This window comes from Taeniopygia guttata, chromosome 14 (assembly GCF_048771995.1).
Source record: "Taeniopygia guttata chromosome 14, bTaeGut7.mat, whole genome shotgun sequence".
Taxonomy (NCBI): Eukaryota; Metazoa; Chordata; class Aves; order Passeriformes; family Estrildidae; genus Taeniopygia; species Taeniopygia guttata.
In genome coordinates, this window is record NC_133039.1 from 16,316,508 (window position 1) to 16,334,884 (window position 18,377).

The following is an 18,377-nucleotide window of genomic DNA, read 5'->3' on the forward strand; positions in this document are numbered from 1 at the left end:
GGAGCTCAGAGCTGCTGAAAACCAAGTAATCTGAAAACCAAGTAATCCTGAGAGCACTTCAGTCATTGCTCAAGCTTGGAACTGTCAGTGTGGCATTACAGAGGATGAGTTTGGATAAATTTCATGCTCTGTATGCAGAGGGCTACATGCATCTGGGATGAGAGGAGGATCCTTGGTTTTAATGTTCCAGTGTTGATGACAACTCCTATTAAGTTTTGGGCTGGGATATTCATCCTTCTGGCATTTGCGATTTTTTTGAGTGTGGTGGAAGATTCATGTCCATCACAGGAGAATGGAATGACATGAGCATTAAGGATCTTCTCAACCCCACCCATCTCATGATTCTGTGAACACTAACTCAGCAGTCAATTGGGTATTCCAAGATAAGATCCTTAACTGAAATGTTTACAAGCTCTGAATACTGCTCGTGGATAATCAGACAGTTGGACAGTAGTAGCTGTTCCTGCCCTGAGGCATGAGGATGAAATGTAGATAATAGTGGGTTTCGGGTGCAGTGAGTTATAGGTGCCGAGGAAGCACTCTTTCTGAAGCACTGGCGTTAAAAGCAACAGATAGGAAGTCGAGAGCTGTGCTTGCAGCAGGAACTGGGGCTGTTGGAAGCTTTCCCTACCCTGAAGGATCATTCCCATCTTCCATCCCCCCAGGGGCTGGTGCGGTGAAGGTATATGCCCTCACCTCTCGTCTCGCTCGCAGTACAACCGTTGTGAAAGGGAACTCGCCGACTTCTATACAAATACCTCACTTCCAGCAAAAATGTATTTATTTTAAGAAGTGATGAAACTTCCACGTCTTCGCTCTTTTGAGCATTCTTACACGCAGCTCGCTTTGATCCTCGCCGATGTGCGCTCGGCTGCGGGCAGGCAGCTCCGAGCCATCTTGCAACCGGACACGCTCGAGGGTTGTGCGGGCGATGGTCCCGCCCTGCATGACGCTGCGCGCGGGGCCCCGCCCCCGCGACGGCTGAGGGGAGCGGCGCTGCCCAATCAAGCGTTGCTGGGCCATGCGCGTGAGGTTCCGGGGGCGGGGCCGGCGGTGCCGGGATGGCGGCGGCGATGGCGATCCAGGGGGAGCGGGCGGTGCTGGTGAGTCGGGCGGGCGCTCGGCGGGGCCAGGGCGAGCGGCAGCGGCTTCTCCCTGCGCATGACAACACTGCCGGGCCCCGCAGGTTTGTTCTCTCTGCTCGCGCTCGAAGCCGCGGGATGGTGGCAAGGCCTCTGCGCCTGGGTCCGGGCCGAGCGCTGTGCTGAGGCTGCTCGGGCCCATCCCTAGAGTAGCTGCCCTGACTACAGACGCTGCCGAAGTTCTGGCATGCTTTCGGGCCGGTGCCCGAGCCCCGTCGCCGAGTGGTTCGGAGGCCGCGGTCTCCTCCCACCTCGCCCAGCAGCGGCGACCCGGTCTCTGCCACCGGCGCCGCTCCTCCGATGGGCCGGGTTGGGTGGGGTGGCAGGGCCGGGTCGCCCTGCTCTCGGCACGCCGTCAATATGTCCTTTGACCTTGATGTCCCGCTGAAGCGCCCTGCACATGGCGGGTGCCCGAGCCGCTCTAGTGAACTAGTAGCAGCGGGGATGGCTCAGAGCAGACGTCACTGCGGCCTCCCTGGGACAGGATCTCCGAGGAGGAATGAAATCTCCGGTATTGAGAAGGAGTTCAGAGATCTGTCGGTCTGGGTGGAAAGGCACATAGGAAAACAGGTTTTTTCTAATATAGTCATATAGTGTAGGAGAGTATGACCAGCATTCCCCAAAAACGCAGCTGTGCAGTGCACAGATGTGCACAAACTTGACTTAATCCAAAATTAATGGGCAGGGGAAAGGAGATTTCTTGCTCTGACTAAAGGGAAGAAAGACACCAATGGACATTTTGAGTAGAAACACCTACATGATGCTGGTGCATGTTGGAGGTACTAAATGTATCTGCTGCACCCACAGGATCACTGTTCCTTTGGGAACCTGGAGGAGGGCAAATATTACAGAGCTAAAGAGTTGCAGATCCATCTTCTCTCTGGTGTCAGTGACAGGATCTGAGGGAACAGCATGGAGCTCTGTCAGGGGAGGTTTAGGCTGGATATTTGGAAAAGTTTCTTTATCCAGATGGTGGTCAGGCACTAGAATACTCTCCCCAGGGCAGAAGTCACAGCACCCTGCTGGATAGATTTCAAGGAGGGTTTTGACAACACTCTCAGGTGCATGGTAGAATTCTTGGGGCTGTCCTATGTAGAGCCCACACTTGGACTTCATGATCCATGTGGGTCTCTACCAGTTAAGAATATTCTATGATCAGTATAATTCTCATAAACCCAAAAGAGGATTAAAGGGTTGAAGTCAGTGGTCCTGCATCCAAACTGCTTTGAATAACAGGGAATCCTGCCTGGCTTTGTTGTGTGTGCCTGCCTTGGATAAATGTTTACTGCAACAAACCTGACTTTGTCCTACTGGTTGTTGGGGTAACTCTTGCATAAGGTGATGACACATCAGTGGGGGGTTGTGTTCCTCATGGTGAACAGGAACCATCTAGCAGAGAAACCCCAAACTTCAAATTCTGAGTTGACCATAGCTTGCCTGTTTTTCTGTGGGCAACCAGCTCAGAACTCTCCCCATGGAAAATTTATCTTTTCTTACAGGATGACAAGTGGCAATCTTTTCTTTGTCCCATGTTTGCTTCTGTTCCCCCCTTCTTTGATGACTTGCATGGGGACTCATGGTTTAACAGGAACACTGGATGTGCTTTGAGGTTCTGCTTTATAGAGGCATCTCCATGGCAGCAGCCAATGGAGGCTCAAGGCAGTGAGTCACCAGAACTGAACTCATTCATTACTGAATTTGCCCCAGTGATTGCGCCAGCTTGTGTCCCTCTACCCCCCCACCCACTTTTCAGTTTAATTTGTTTTGGTTTTAGACTGCTATTGCTTGGCAAAATGCTGGGGATGGAGGTGGAGATGCTCATTTTAGTTCTTATCTTTGTTTCTCAGCACTTCATTAGCAACAAATTTGTCTGCAAATTGATTCAGTTTTGTCTGTGCCAGGAGTTGGTAATGGCTCTCCCTAGCTTTACCTTGGCCCATGATCTTACTTCCTCCCCTGACCCATTGAGGAAGGGGCAGGAAGGGAGGCCGGGTATGTGTCTGACAGCCAGGTGAGTCTATCTTAACAGCTTATAAAAGATGCCCCAGTTTTTGATGCAGTAGTATTTTTACTTTGCTCTGAAAGTTGCATTCAATTCTTGGTTTTTGGTACAGAGATTTGTGTACCAAATTGCTTTCTTAAACAAAGTCAGGGCAAGAATGAGATCAGTTCATTGGACTGGGGTGGAGATGTGGAGACTGAAGTATTTCAACAAATCAGGGAGAAATCTTTTGTTCTCCTTTATTTAAACAGCACAGAAACAGCAGTACACTTAGAACTTAAATAATTTTGGCATGTATCTGAGAGTTTTGCTTCCAGTGTTTGATATATAATGATTCCACTGCTATTTTTCCATGACATAGGAAGAAGAATTTAAATGGCTTTTACAAGAAGAGGTCCATGCTGTTTTGAGACAGCTGCAGGATATTTTGAAGGTGAGGTTAATTTTGTCTGAGTTTTGTTTGACCTTCTGTGTAAAGAATGGTGATAGGTTTCCCCTGCAGGAAAAAATTTTTGGTAGAGGTTGCACAGAAAGGTCATCCATACATGTCCAGTTCTGTCCCTCGTGTTTGCTTGCCCTCTGCTCTTGAGGACTCACAGTAAAGCTGATTTCCCCAAGATTGCTCTGTTCTTTGCCTTCTGCTGAGAGCTGCTTTGAAAAGGCACATGGAGCCAGCCAGACCTATCTGCCAGGCATTTGCCCGAGATATGAATATTTTCTGGAACAGAGAATCTGAATCTGCCTGTAACTGATGTGTGCTGATGGAAGCAAGCAACATGGCCTTTAGGTGACAGCTGCTACTTGTGTAGTAGTTACTAGCATGTGGTCTCCTTGTTCAAAATCATCCTTTCCTCAACATGCCCACTCTACTGCCCCTTTCACAGGCCTGATGTGTTCAGCTGAAGCAGATGGGCAGCACTTTTCTCACCTTTCTCCAGCCTGAGCATGCGCTGCAGGACTGACTCTTTCCAGTGGGGAACTGGCCAAAGGGACTTCTATGCACTGAGAATGCACTGTGTGTCTGCTGGATCAGTGTTCAACAGGCCTAGCCCCTTAATACTCTCTGGCTTTTGGAGGTTATGGAGTGATGGAAGAACAGGGCTAAAAATGTGGAGGTGAGAGGCAAGTGCCAGAGATGGTGTGAGTGCCATAGTGCTGACTCAGAACCTCAGAACTGGAATCAATAGCAGATGACAACAGACTGCAATACCTTTACATATTGCACCCATTTTGAAGAATTTATTAAAGTTTTGAGGGTGAAGTGTGTAAAGGACAGTCACCAGCCAGTATAACCAGATGGAGGGCTGCAAAGGGCTGGTGTTCTCTCCACACTTCCTTCATGTGTAGAGACCAGCTGTGATAAGGGGCAGCACCAGGGTGCCTGAGAGTATGCGGAGCTGAGCTGTTGAGTGCTGCTCTTTCTGTAGGCGGCTTGGGGAGCTGGCACTGCCCAGCTCCAGGATGTGGGATTTGAAAATGCCTTTCGCTATGGATTGCATGCGCTGAGCTTCCTTGTGGGCTTCGCCAGTCCTGCAATAGGATGAAATCCAAGTGCTCTGCTTGGTAGACTTCAAGAGGCTGGCAGAGGGGACTGCTACATATTCAGCCACTTGATGGTGTCCACATTATCTTTGTTCCTGTCTCATGGTGTGCTGGGCCTAGGCAGATGCTCCAGCACTCACTGTGTCCTCTCTTGGGCAGGAGGCCTCCCACCGCTTTGCCTTGCCCACCAGTGGCTCAGGAGGAGCTGTCAAGCAAGAGAATTTTGTACTAAGCACATCAGGGTAAGTGGTGGTGGTCAGTGGGTCACTTCCCTCTGCAGCAAAGGGTGCAGATCCTGGAGGATCTGTGGTGAAGGGCTTTGCAGAAGCCCTGGAGTAATGGGTTTTCTTCAATAAGAGATTTTGCCTTCAAGAAAACAAACTAGCTCTCATGGCAGGTAAGAGTAATAGTTGGTAGCTGTGCTTCAGGGCTACCTGAACCAGCCTTGTGCCATTTCATGCTGACATCTATAATGTAGTCACTGATTCTTGACCACATGCTTGTGTGTTGCCTCAGTGCTGCAGACAGTTTGCCAAAGGGCATTTTTCTGATTGTGACAGTTGCAGTTACAAGACCTGAATTCTGCTCTTGACTCAGTTTCTGACCCTGACTATGGAGAAATCTTAACCTTTGTCCTAACCTCCCTAAAATAGCAATAGTAAATCACCTTCACACAAAGCAAACTGAGGCTTGTGCAGAAGGTGCTATAGGTGTGCAGTTCTTCTGAAATTGATACCCATTTTTTGATACTCAGTGTGACCCCTTCGTCTCAATACTAGCAGAGTTCACAAGCTTGTCACAAAGTAGTTAACCATAGTCGTTAGAATGTCACATCATTGCAAGGAATCATGCAGTAATTCTGTACTAAATTTGAACATTGTCTTCTTCAGATCTTAGTTAAACTTAATTTAGTTTTCATTTGTTGTTGTTGTAAGGTAGATCTTGCAGTGTTGATCAAAAGAGTCTAATAAAGTAAAATGTAAGGTATGGCCCAACCAGATGCTTCAGTCTTCTCCTCATACTGTTCATTGTACATGTGAGTCATCTTGCAGGACCTTTCAGAAGGTTTGGGGTGTGGAATTTTTACTTTTTTGAGGTTGTGGGGTTTTACTTATTTGGGGTCTTTTTTCTTGGAATGGGGTGTGGGTTGTAGCTTTCAACTCCTGTAGGAATCCTCTAACTCTTCAATGTCAGTAATTAATTTTATTGTCTTGTGCTTGTGCCTGCTAGAGCTCTTTCTAACAGCAGCCAAATTGTTGACAGATGATACATGAAATAAGAATGGGATTAGAAATTAAGGTAATGTTTTAGGCAGAGCAGTTTGGGTGAGTTGGCCCATAAAAAATATGACTGGAGTTTACTGCAGGCCAAGAACTGGGGACTTGAAAGTGTGTGTGATGTCCACCTACTGGGCAGGAGTAGCGTTCAGACCCTGGGCAGGAGGAGCCATGGAGGAGGTGAGGTGGTAGGCTGGCAGTTGATAGGTGCCTCTTGTGACATGTGTTGCCAAGATGTTTCCTCTCATTCCAGCACAGACCAGGTGAAAGGCGTGATGACGCTGCAGGGAGATGCACTGTGTCAAGCTGTGAGTACTTACAACACTTCTTGGTTTGTATGACAAGGGGTGGGTGTCACCCTTATCACCCTTTGATCACCTCAGGGAGGGAGCTCACCCTCATTATGTGTTACCAGTGATCAGTGTTCTTTGTTAGTTCTCCCTAATTGGCCTAGATGTTTCAGCAACCATTGAAATATATCAAGATCCAGCATCAGACATCCCCTTCTACCACCACCATGTGGTGATGAGTGCTGTAGTCAACTTCCATGGGGTTTCCTTGCCTTTACCACCTTTGTTGTGTAATAACAAATTGCCTTGGGGACCTTCTGGGCTGAGGTTGTGTGTCCTGCCAGGATCCTGATTCACTCAATGCATTTCAACCTGTTCTTTTTATTAATACCATCCTGTGGAAGCATTGAGGTTCTGGCTGTGCCAGGACTGCAGAAGGTAGTTTGCTAGGATGGTCTGGAAGAAGGGAATGCAACTGCCTGCCCCTGTCTTCTGCATACAGGCAATTTTTCCTCTCATGTGTTTGTTTCTTTTTCAAGGATGTTACTCTGAAAATGCCCAGAAACAATCAGCTCCTGCATTTTGCATTCCGGGAAGACAAACAGTGGAAATTGCAGCAGGTACCTGTTGGCTCTAGATGCCCACCCATCCACAAGCTCAATGCTCTCTGAGCACTAACTTTAGTATTTCGAGACAGATTGTTATGTCCATTCCACATGAGCTACAGTGGTAAAAGCTAAGGGAGGAAACAGGTGCAATTAAATAAGTTAAGTTCAGTTGGGGTGCCTGGGTGGGCTCATTCCAGACACACCAGTTGATCTGAAGGCTGTGTAGCAGTCATGATCCTGTAAAGGAGTGCCTGAGGTGCCTATGCGGGACTGTCCCATGTCACCACAAGCTAGCAGGGCAAGGAGCAGCTTCAGGAGCTTTGAGCAGCTTGTTCTCATTCTCTTACAGATGCATTTGTTTACACTGAGAACAAATTATTGTGTTCCAGTAGCATATGTGAGTTCCCTCAGGTAAGGAGTTAAAAGAATGCAGCTATCCAGAACCAGAATCTCTTTCCCATCATTTTGCTGTGACATACCTGATTTTCAGGACCTGGCCTAGTGTCTGAAGACATAGTTTTCCTCAATTACTTTGTCATAGCTGAGTAGGTTGGAGGAAAATGGATTCAGTGTATTTCCTTGTGCCATAGCTCAGGTTTTTCTAGGTGATGAGAACATTAGGCATTGAGTGCAGTTCCCAGCATCTGCTTTAGCAGTGAAACCTCTACCTAGTAACTTCGTAGAAATCTAGAAAAGCGTGTACTTGGGATGTTAATACCAAACTTGACTGTGTTTCTTCATGCCTTGGAACAAAGTAAGGAAGTTTTTGTGACAACACTCAGCAGTGCCTTTTCTTTTGTGGCTGTTTTGTACTGCTGGCTGGTTGATAGGCTTCTACCAGCTTTTATGGAAAACAACTTCCTTTATTTACTTGCATTTTGTGTTGTAATGTTGTTCAGATATGGAGTGTGAGTGCCTAAAGGACTGAGTTCAAAAGCATTTAAAGTGGTTATGTGGTGATCTTTGGCTTGTCTGAAATAAAAATTAGCATCTCAAAGGAGTGTCTTCCCTTAATGAGTGATGACGGTTGGAGTTTTGTTTCTCTGTACAAAGTGAAGTCATGGGTAAGAAGTTGTAGTGTAGGCGCGTTTTTGAGGAACACAAGTGCAGGCACATACATTTTGAAGGAGTTGATTAGAAAACAAAGCAAAGTCAAGGGGAAATATGAATGGAGCAAATCATAACAGCAGGGTTGGCATTGCTTTGTTGGGTAGTGCTGCTAGGAGCAGTTTAGCTTGTTCAGAAGCCTCTAGGAGATGTAAAAGCTGGAGGTGGTGATATTTGGAGATGCCCAGGTACCTGCAGTCTCTCTGCAGTCTGACAGTGGACTTACCATTCTCACTCTTTTCTCTGTGGCCTCCAGTGCAAGAGCTTTCTAAGAGCAGGGCTGTTCTGTGTTCCCTGAACTCTGCATTAGAAGGAACCAGAGCCAGGTCTATGCCAGGGAGGCTTCTACAAGGATGTAGAGCTGGGAGCTGTGACTGCTGGAGGGCATTGTAACTGTATCAAACTACAAATAAGCCAAGCTGTGTAGCCTGTCTCGCAGCAGACACTTCTTGTACAATCTTCTCTGCTTAGCTGTTGCACTTGTACTCTCTAATTTACTCCTTGGGTTTGTTTTTCCATTTTCATGCTGCTGCCTGAAATTGAATGCAAGTCAGCTTCTCCCAGGGCCATTGTCTTCCTCTGGTTTGTCCTTGCTACCATGAAAACAAGGATGCCCCTATCAACCTTGCTTTTATGACTGTGTTCCTCTTGCTTGAGAGGAACTCGAGCCATCTGTATCCTGAGTCTGGTGTGGTCCCACACAATGGCACAGCTTCTTGACACTGGAGATGACTCTGAATCCCAACAATTTCACTTTAGAAGGACTCTGGGATACTGACAGAGACACTGTATTAGAAATCAGTGCTTGCTGCTCATTGATGTCATTTGTTTGAGCTCTGATAGGATGAATCATTGTTCATGGTGCTAGAGCTGACTGCTGTATGCCATTAGCAGTGAGAATTCCTACCAAGTGGTTGTGGTCAGGGCACTTGCGGGTTGAGAGTGCCTGATGTCACTTCAGGACAGGAACAATATCTGTACTGACAGTCCAGGTTGTAGCTGTCAGACTGTTCTGTATCTCCAGTCCGTGAGTGGAGAACCCAGTAAATGCTTCTGGGCAGCATTGGTAGGCTTGTGTTAGAGAGTGTCTAATGTTTAGACATGGCGTTAAATTTGAGAAGACACCATTCTTAAGGTAAGCGAGATAACTGAGGAAACCTTTACTTCTGAGTACATGTTATTACTGAGTGCTTCTTTCATAGGGCTCTATTTGTACCTTTGCAGATCCAGGATGCTAGAAACCATGTGAACCAAGCCATTTACCTGCTTATGAACAGAGATGTGAACTACCAATTCAAAACAGGCTTGGAGGTGCTCAAGGTGAGGAGAAAGCTCCTGATGCTTGGGTAGGGACATGCATTTTTCTTTCCTCCATTTGTTGTTTTAAACACAGTTAATGCAGATTACTGTCTGAGTCTCTTAGTGGAAACAGACTTAATAGTTGTACCCATACATACCCATGTCAAGAAATGTCCATGAAACCTCATATTTTATATGAATCTGTACTAGTTTAGCATTAGTAACAGGGCTGTACATCCTGGTGAACAGTAATCTGAGCAGTCAGTGCACTATTACACATCAGTGACAATGTGAGAGGATATTCCTTGATGTTCTGTGGATTATGTTACATAAGTTACTCTCTGTTGATCAGTGCTGCAAGCGAGAGCAGCAGTGAGGCAGCCATCAGTAAAAAGAAGATGACAGTACTTATGATTTACTGAAAATCTGAAAGTGACTTCTCTCTTGCCAGTAGTATTTTCTGGGGTCTAATATAGAGCATCTGCTGCATGGCAGGGAAGCCCTGCCTTCTGCTTGAAAATGCTCTCTGAAGGCAACAGAATTTTGGCTTGATCATTAGAATTCATCACAACATCAAATATGAGAAAATTCAAGTGGAAGTAAGGGGAGATATTAGTCATTATACAAAGTGCATTCATCTTAGCAGTCATGAGCTCTGTAACAGGCATGTTGCTTCCCCATTTTTTTCTGGAAGAGGAAGTCTGCCTGAAGGACCTTTGAACTGTCGTTTCTGGCAGGATTGTCCTCACAATGAGCTGGTTCTTTTTATCTACTGCCTCACTCATAGCTGGTTATGAACAGGGGGAGCCCATGCAGCAGCAGTTGTACTTGTGATGTGGGAGTGGGGAGACCAAGAATGTAGCTTGTTTTTTCCTTAATGCCTGTTCTTTGGAAGAGCTGATGATGAGTTTGTTGGTGCCTCTTTAGCGTCAGTAATTGATCTTTGGTTGGCTTGGTATTCTTGTCATGAATAGCTGTTCTCTCATTAGTCAATGGTATTGAACACTCCTGACCTGTCTCATAAGTCTCTGATGGTGGTAAAAGTTAAACTGCATTTATGTGGGAGCCACCCCTTCCCAGTAAGTTTCTGAATTCCTGGAAAGAGGAGGGCTAGTGGCAGTTGTTATTTTAACACTTGCCTTCTGCAAGTGTTAAAATCACTCTGGACAGAGTGATGCAGTAGGATTCTGCATCACTCTGTCCAGAGCCGTCCAGGAATCACACTCAGCAGTGGTTCTGTACATTACCTTGTAGCTTATGGATGCTGTGATGTTGCAGCTCTCCAGAGCCCGAAATCGGCTGACCACTCCTGCCACTCTGACACTACCAGAAATTGCCTCCAGTGGTCTCACAGTAAGTATGTGGTGGTCTAGATCTCTATACAGGTCTGGCAGCATTGCAATAGTTTGGATACTGTGCTGCATCCTGGTGGAAGTGGGTTTCTGAAGTGTCTCCTGAGGCAGAACTGAAGCAAGTGCAAATCCTGATTGATTTTGGCTGCTCTGTATCTTCCTGTGGGAATGCAGATGACTTGGGCATGAGGACTCTGGTTCCCTTGAGAGTAAGTTCTGTTCTCTGCCCAAGAGTTTTGTCCAGGGAGGATTTGCCCTTGTGAACACTGCTCCATCCTCTCTTGTCACTTTCAAGCACATATAATTTGATTAAGGACAATGAGAAGAGCAGTTGTTGCCTGCAGCTGCTCAGTCTTTGTTTCTCTCCTAATATTTTTCTTTTGTCATGGGGTAACTGTAGTGTGGCTTGGGAAAAGGGAATGATTTCCCGACATTAACAATCAGGATCTTTTTACTGACAAAGAAACTAATTTTCTTGCTAGAAAATGTTCACCCCTGCGCTGCCTCCAGACATCCTTGTGAATTTCTATATTAACCTGAACAAGCTGTGCCTCACTGTCTACCAGCTCCACGTGATGCAGCCTAGCACAACCAAGGTGATGCCCACTATCTCCTGAGCCTTGTTTAGTTTCCTTTCCTTACATCCCACTGTGAGGAGGAGATCACACTGCTACCTGGTGCAATGTTATATTCATAAGATAATGCAGAAATAAGTGCAGCTGGTACTAAGTGTCTGTGTTTAGGTCTGCTGCACACAGAACACTGGCTCTAAATCTAGTTTAGGGCATGGCTGTTTAGCCCAGAAGAACATACCAGTGCTCTGGAGTAAGCCATTTTTTACTAAATACTTTAAATACAGCTTGATAATTTTGTGTCATTTTGGAAGGGCATAGTTATATTAATCCAGTTTACATCTGAGTAGCATCTTGGGTTTCCTCATGGAGTTTTGATGGATACTTTTCTGCTTCACCTGTCGCATGGGTCAACATGTCCTGTAAAAACAGCATTAAACTCTTAAGCTTTATGAATTGCAGTCCTTCCATAAGGAAGATTTTCCTAAAAATCTGTATTTTGGTTTTCTACTGGATCTTCTCATCTTATTTCTGTAGTGATAAAATTTGTAGCTACATTGAACTCAGCCAATGGAGGAACTAACTCCTTTCATGAAGGAGCAGGAAGGGTTCTAACAAAAGGGATTCCATATTGATGGAGTGTCCAGCAAATACAGTATGGGTGCCAGGCTACTGAAAGTGTAAGCCTTAAATGTCTTTCTTCTAAGTGGTTTGTTTACCACATCAAAATCCTAATGACCTTTTCCTTCTCTAGAACTTCAAGCCTGCTGGAGGGTCTGTTTTGCACAACCCTGGGGCCATGTTGTAAGTACAGTCATTACAAAGGGTAGTGTACCTGGATAATAGGTGCTGGTATGTCTTGAGGGTGAAATACAAACAGCTGCATACAATTTCCATTGTAGTACCTCTGAAGAGGAGAAGCTGGACTGAGTCACTTGCTGTGCCTGTGAATGCTCTGTTGTGTCTCTTTAATGACTTAGTCCTAAAGGCCAAAATATGTCAATTTTGAGGATTCAGCCCATCAGACAGTACTCTCATCTCTCTAGAGATGAGAGTTTGCAACAAAAATGAGTGTTTGGTTATTGGCATTGCCATCTGCATTCCCTGCCTTATGCCCGTCTGGAATGAAGGGAAGTTCCTAACTTCACCCTTCAGCTTTACTATAAATGTGGTCAGAGGTGGACTTGAGTGTTTGCATTCTACAACTTTGCCAGGTGCTGATTTAATTGTGATAGAAATCATCATAATCTCTCTGATGGGAATGTAAGACAGTTGAGTTTTATGCTGTTGTGTGTGAAGCTGTGCTCTTTCCCCCCCCTCCAGTGAGTTTGGCAGCCAGCGCTATGAAGTCAGCCATGTCCATAAAGTGGAATGTGTTGTCCCGTGGTTAAATGATGCCCTTGTCTTCTTCACAGTTTCACTGCAGCTTTGCCAGCAACTGAAGGACAAGGTAATGGCCTTGAAAAAGCGGTTTTGTTTTTAACTCTGGATTTTGAGAGGACCTCAGATCTGATGTGATGTTATTCTGTTCAGCTTGCCGAATATAAGGCATGAGTCAGTGTTCTGGAGCCAGGGATCTGGCTGGCACTGCCTAGCAAACAGCCATAGGATAAGTATAGTGGTATGGCGGATGTGTGCTGAGCTGGTGACTAGATGGAAAGGAGCAAGCAGACACTTTTGTGTTCTCAATCATGAGGTGGATGAGACAAAACAAGCAACCTAGATTCTAGTAGATCAATGCTCAGTTCTAGCTCTGCAAGTTACCTTGAGCAAGTAACTTCATGCTCCTTGAGTGACAGCAGCAGCAAACCTGCCCTTCAGTAGTGTGGTGCTGAAGTGTGTAATGCTGTGAAGCTAAGTCTTCCCTCACACATTTTGTGCTTCTTTTTTTGTGGTCCAAGGGGTATAGGAACTTACCTGCTTTTGTTCTTGCTTTCCAGATCTCCGTTTTCTCCAGTTACTGGAACTACAAGCCATATTAATTCTCTGTGGAACGTTCTATGCCTTTACAGTACTTCGAGTGTCTCTGTCTGTTCTCTCATGCCAGCTGAGTCCAGGTCACCCTGAGGAGTGCTGTGGTTCACTGCCAGATGCCCTGCACAGGGCAGGGTTAGTGTACCCAGAGACACAGCTTTTGTAGCCTTGTCTGGGACTGCTGCATATGCAGGGCACCAAGTAGTGCTGTGTGGTTGGCAGGAGCTTCCATTGGTCCCTCTTGTGCATTGTGTGGCTGACACTTCCCAAGCCCCTGATGAGTTACACAGGTCTGTTAAAAGGGATAGGTGCTCAGGACCACCCTCACTAACTAGAACTGTGTATTGTGCTGTAACTAACTCCTTGACTGTGAAGTGGTTGGGAAGGGGGGAAAACAGACTAACGTAACACACCTCTTAAAAGGTGGGGTATGTTGCTCCCTGTAGTGAAATATGTTTCTCTTATCTGGTCCAGCTGTCCTTATAACTAACCCTGAGTGACTCCCTCCCCTGCCTGTTCTGCCCATCCCCATGTTACTGATTCCCCATTGGGGATGCTCTTACTTGCTGCTGTTTGAATTCTTTTCCCTCCTCATCCAGCATCAATGTGATAAGTATTTTTTTCTAAGACCTAGTTGGGCCAATTGGTCTTTTCCAGGTTTAGTATCTTGTTTTCACTGCCAGCCTTTGAAGTTGCCCTGGTGTACCTTGTGCAGTCTTTCATCTTGTCATTAAACACAAAGTGAGTACCATGTTGCTACTATGATTTGCTGCCTGTGGGTGCTACAATGTGTAACTCATACCTTTAGCCACTGCTAACTCTGAAATAAAGACCCTCATACCTGCAGTGCTCATGTGTACTGTGGAGGAATGAGTATCTTGAGATTCTATGCTCTCTCACAAGTGACTGACTGTTCTTGGTTATGCATGCTGGGTTGTCTTTTGTTGTACTGGGGAGGACAGTAGGGGAGGCACTACTAGCTGGGCAGCTCTTCAAAGGCTGAGCCTGTTTGCATACCCTCGGCCCAGTGCTGTCTGATACTTGAAGTACCTGAAGTAGTTTTCCAAACATGCCCTGACAGTTATGTTTGGAAGAGGCTGTAGGTGCTCAGACTGGGGTGAGTTGGCTCATAGAATTATTCAGAACATCTCTGGCAGAGTAGGAAGTCTCCAGGTCCCTGTTCAGGATTTTCTCAGGAAGCTGCCACTTAGGCACATGGCTCTGTTGCCCTTGGAAGTCTTCTTATACACCTTTTTGTGAACAGGTGTGTGTAAATGCTCCCAGATTTCACTTGGTTCTGAATAGCCTCAAGGAACAGTGAAAGGGACAGCTGCTCTGACAGGAAGGATGATGGAGAGAGCATGGGCAGCTGGGTTCCTCTCCCACATCTGCTACTCAAGAGCCAGCAGGGGCAGAGACAATGTGATGAAAGAAGTAAAAATTCCCAGGGATGAGATCCCAATCAGTGGCAAAGCTGGGGTTCAAGAGACCTGGTTTTGCTAATGAGGGTTCCATAAGAGAATGGCAAGGAGAGCTGTTCAAAATACATAGCTGGTGGGGTTAACAAAAAGCCCCAGACAAAGCCTTAGTAGTAGCAGGCAGTATATCATGCATGCCAGGCATGCTGCACGCCAGTGCAGCCAAGCTCCTGTAGCCAGGGAAAGTCAAGAAAGCTGGTGTAAGGGGATAGACAGCAGTGCTAGGTGGGGACAACAGAGGCCCTGGCTAATCTAACTGGAGAGGAGCAGGGAGAAGAGGGGGCAACAAGAAACAGGCAGTCTGCACTCACTGCTGCTCTCAGGGCTGGTTCTGGGGCTCGTGTGGCAGAGGGTGCCTCTGATTCATGCAGTAAAACTACCTCAGCTGCTCTGCAGGGACACAGGGCAGAGTCCCCAAGCTTCTAGGGGACCCAGCTCCTGCCACAAAGACCTGCATTGTGCCCAGCCTGGGCAGACCGAACCCTGCTTTGTCTTGTGTTGGGCACGGATGTTGGGTGTTGGGCCCCTCCCCTCCCCTCCCCTCCCCTCCCCTCCCCTCCCCTCCCCTCCCCTCCCCTCCCCTCCCCTCCCCTCCCCTCCCCTCCCCTCCCCTCCCCTCCCCTCCCCTCCCCTCCCCTCCCCTCCCCTCCCCTCCCCTCCCCTCCCCTCCCCTCCCCTCCCCTCCCCTCCCCTCCCCTCCCCTCCCCTCCCCGGAGAAGGTTTTGAAATTTCCCAGCCTTTCTCAGCTTTATGTCTACTTTCTGGGGTCTTTTTGCACTCTAAAGTTTTTTACCTTTTTATATTCCTAATCTTTCTTCCTTCCTGGAGTCCGTCCCTCCTTCCTGGAGTCCTTCCTGGAGTCCTTCCTTCCTCTCCCATTCCCCGAGGTGCCCTCGCCCTCCCAAAATCTCTGCCACTTTACCGCAGTCGTCCACACCTTGGCACCTTTACCTCATGCTTCCCAATTCCCCTGCAACCTCCCACAAGACATTTCCTGGCTCCAAAATTGCTACAAGCAGCACAAGCCTCCCCAAAAGTGCCTCTTGCTATCTCTCTAGTGCTCCACTCCAAGAGCCCTAACCACTCCATCTCCCTCTAATCCAATCCCCACCCCTCCTAAACTTCATACCACCCCCACAGTGCCATCCCCAACCACTCTGCTCCATCCCATCCCATCCCATCCCATCCCATCCCATCCCATCCCATCCCATCCCATCCCATCCCATCCCATCCCATCCCATCCCATCCCATCCCATTCCATCCCATCCCATCCCATCCCACCAGGCCTTGGACACTTCCAGGGATTCAGGGGCAGCCACAGCTTCTGAGGGCCAACCTGTGCCAGGGCCTGACCTCCCTCCCAGAAAACAATTCCATCCCCATGACCCATCTCACCCTGTCCTCGGGCAGCGCCAAGCTGTTCCCTGTGTTCTGTCCCTGCAGGCTCTTGGCACCACTCTCTCTTTGCCAGCAATCGCTGCTCCTCCTTGCTGTGGGGCAGAAGCTGCAAGTTGATTTTCTCCTTGTGGCAATGGCCCGGCTCTGAGCCAGGGGCAGCATCTTTCCCCACAGCTTTGCGGCTGCTGCCTCGCTTCCACTGCAGCCCAGCGGATGGCGCACAGCTCCCTGACCCTTCAGCTCCTCCCGAGGGGCAGCGCTGGGTGCAGCTTCCATCTCTGGCTGGAGGGAGCATGTACAGCACCCGAGGGAACACCTAGGGCTGGGGCCAGGGCATCTCCGGGCTGTAGATCAGCAAAGGCGACCATGCTCCCCAGAGAATGCTCACAGCCCCAAGGCTTCTGAGCTGCAGGAGCCTTTGGACACAGCTCCCAGGGATACCCAGACTGCCATTGTTGGGCTGTCTGTGCAGAGCCAGGGGCTGCACTCCATGATTCTTCTGGGTCTCCCTCCCAGCTCAGCCCCTTCTGCAATTCTCACTCTTGGCCTCAGCCTTTGTGTCCCCATGAGGCATTGCTAAAGCTCATGGGGCCGGGCCAGGAGCAAGGCAGCTCTGTAACGTGACATCAGAGCAGTAGCAGTCCCAGCGTTCCCCTCTGTGACACCACAGCTGTGGCAGCCCCAACCTTCTGTTAGTGGAGAAGCTCCAAGGGAAGCGTCCAGAGCTGCAGCCAGTCAATGGAACTGACCGGCCACTGGCCACCCCAGCCTGGGCTGATGTGGATTCCTCTGCAGAGAGCTCAGGGAAGGTCCTCCTGGCTCCCTCCACGCTGTCACAGGTAAGTGTCACATACAGTTACAGAGCTCTGCCCATAGCTGACAGTGAAAGTTCATTAAAAAAACAAAACATCCAAACAAACAAAACTTTGTCTGCCTTCCTTCCTGGAGGATTGCTGCCAGCAGACACGATTGGATGGTGCCACTGCTGGCAACAGGAAATTGCCAAGTTTTAGCTTGCTTTGCCAGGAAATTGCTGGACTTGTGTTGTGCCAGCACCTGGAAGTTGCCAGATCTTGGCACTGGTGGTGCCACCAAACACCATACCTTAGCACTGACAGTCCTGGCACCAGGCTGGGTCTTGGCTTTCTTTGCCAGAATATCGCTGCATCTGGTCTGTGCTGGAACCAGGATATTTCTTGATAAGGGCACTTTGCCAGCGAACACCAGATCTGGGTGCTGACAGAGCTGATATCAGGAAATTGCCGGGTTTTTGCTTTCTGTGACACTAAGTTTGTTTTGGTTTCTGCAGGCAACTAAAGATTTCCAGATCTGGGCACAGGTGGTGCCAGTAAACACAAGAGCTGTGCAGTGCTGGTGGTGACACAGGCACCGGGAAATTGCTAAACTTTAATTTTCTATGCCAGCAAATTTCTAGCCTTGTGCTGTGCAGGCACCCAAAATTTTCCAGCTGTGCCAGAATAAGGGAATTTCCCTGTGAACTGGTGGTGCCAGAAAACACCTGAATTCAAGCTCCCAAGTGCCAATAAGGACTGGATCTGGACCCCTTCTTCTTTTCCTTTCTTCCTTCCTTCCTGGGGTCCCACTGCCAGCTAACACCAGATTGGGTGGTGCCGGTAGCAGAAAATTGCCAGATTTTGGCATTCTTTGCCAGAAAAGTGATGGACTTTGGCTATGCTTTCTTGGTTTGAAAAGACAGGTGTCTTCTATGGAAGGAAGGAGCCTCCCTTGAATCGGAAAAATGCAAACCTCCTCCCTCCAAATTATCTTAACTTTGAAATTAAGGGGCTCTCAGGCAAAGATATGTAAGAATTACAGTTCTTTATTAGGAAAAAAAATAAAAATTAAAATAAAAAATAAAAATAAAAATGCAGTAATACAAAACAACATTGACACAGTCAGAATATGTCCTGACACCCTGTGGGTCAGGGTGTTGGCAGCAGTCCCATTAAATGGTGGCTGCAGCCCTCCTGCAGTGACAGGTATGGTTCTGTTGAAGCAGTGATCCTGTGGAAGGGTGGAGTTTTCCTCTGAAGGTCCAGTGGTTGTGTAGATGGGCCTGGTCTTCCTCTGGGAATCCAGTGGGAAAAAGCTGTTCAGGTGTTCCAAATCTCAGATTTTAGCCAGGCAGGAATGCTTGGCTCCTCCCTGTGGGCAGAACATCTCACAATTGGATGATGTAATTTTATCAGTCATACAGTGAGACTCACTGGCCTGTTAATAGAATATATTTTTCAGAGAGAGGACTGGTCCTGGAAAAGATAAAGAAAACTGCCCCACCTGGTTTTAACAGGTGGCCCAATTAATAGAAGATAACT

At 47.6% G+C, this 18,377-nt stretch overlaps 1 protein-coding gene across 4 annotated transcripts; it reads left to right on the forward strand.

The window, feature by feature from the left end:
- The first annotated feature begins 948 nt into the window (after positions 1 to 948).
- Positions 949 to 14,054, forward strand: ROGDI (rogdi atypical leucine zipper). Of its 4 annotated transcripts, none has more exons than XM_002190186.6 (11): positions 950 to 1,103; positions 3,506 to 3,577; positions 4,846 to 4,928; positions 6,217 to 6,271; positions 6,793 to 6,873; positions 9,193 to 9,288; positions 10,522 to 10,620; positions 11,102 to 11,215; positions 11,946 to 11,995; positions 12,515 to 12,641; positions 13,132 to 14,054. In XM_002190186.6, the coding sequence occupies exons 1-11, from the start codon at positions 1,062 to 1,064 to the stop codon at positions 13,171 to 13,173; spliced, it is 861 nt and encodes a 286-aa protein (XP_002190222.1). In that variant the 5' UTR covers positions 950 to 1,061; the 3' UTR covers positions 13,174 to 14,054. The 4 variants fall into 4 exon arrangements, with proteins under 4 accessions (XP_030140742.1, XP_032606989.1, XP_002190222.1 ...); XM_030284881.4 differs by having other exon boundaries at positions 10,546 to 10,620; XM_030284882.4 differs by lacking the exon at positions 11,102 to 11,215 and having other exon boundaries at positions 949 to 1,103.
- Positions 14,055 to 18,377: the final 4,323 nt, after the last annotated feature.

Excerpts from the sequence above, each read along its gene's own strand:
- ROGDI (XM_002190186.6), top strand. The coding sequence starts at position 1,062 with ATGGCGGCGGCGATGGCGATCCAGGGGGAGCGGGCGGTGCTG. Across the intron at positions 4,929-6,216 it reads TTTGTACTAAGCACATCAGG|CACAGACCAGGTGAAAGGCG; the intron begins GTAAGTGGTGGT and ends CTCTCATTCCAG. Across the intron at positions 11,996-12,514 it reads CACAACCCTGGGGCCATGTT|TGAGTTTGGCAGCCAGCGCT; the intron begins GTAAGTACAGTC and ends CCCCCCCTCCAG.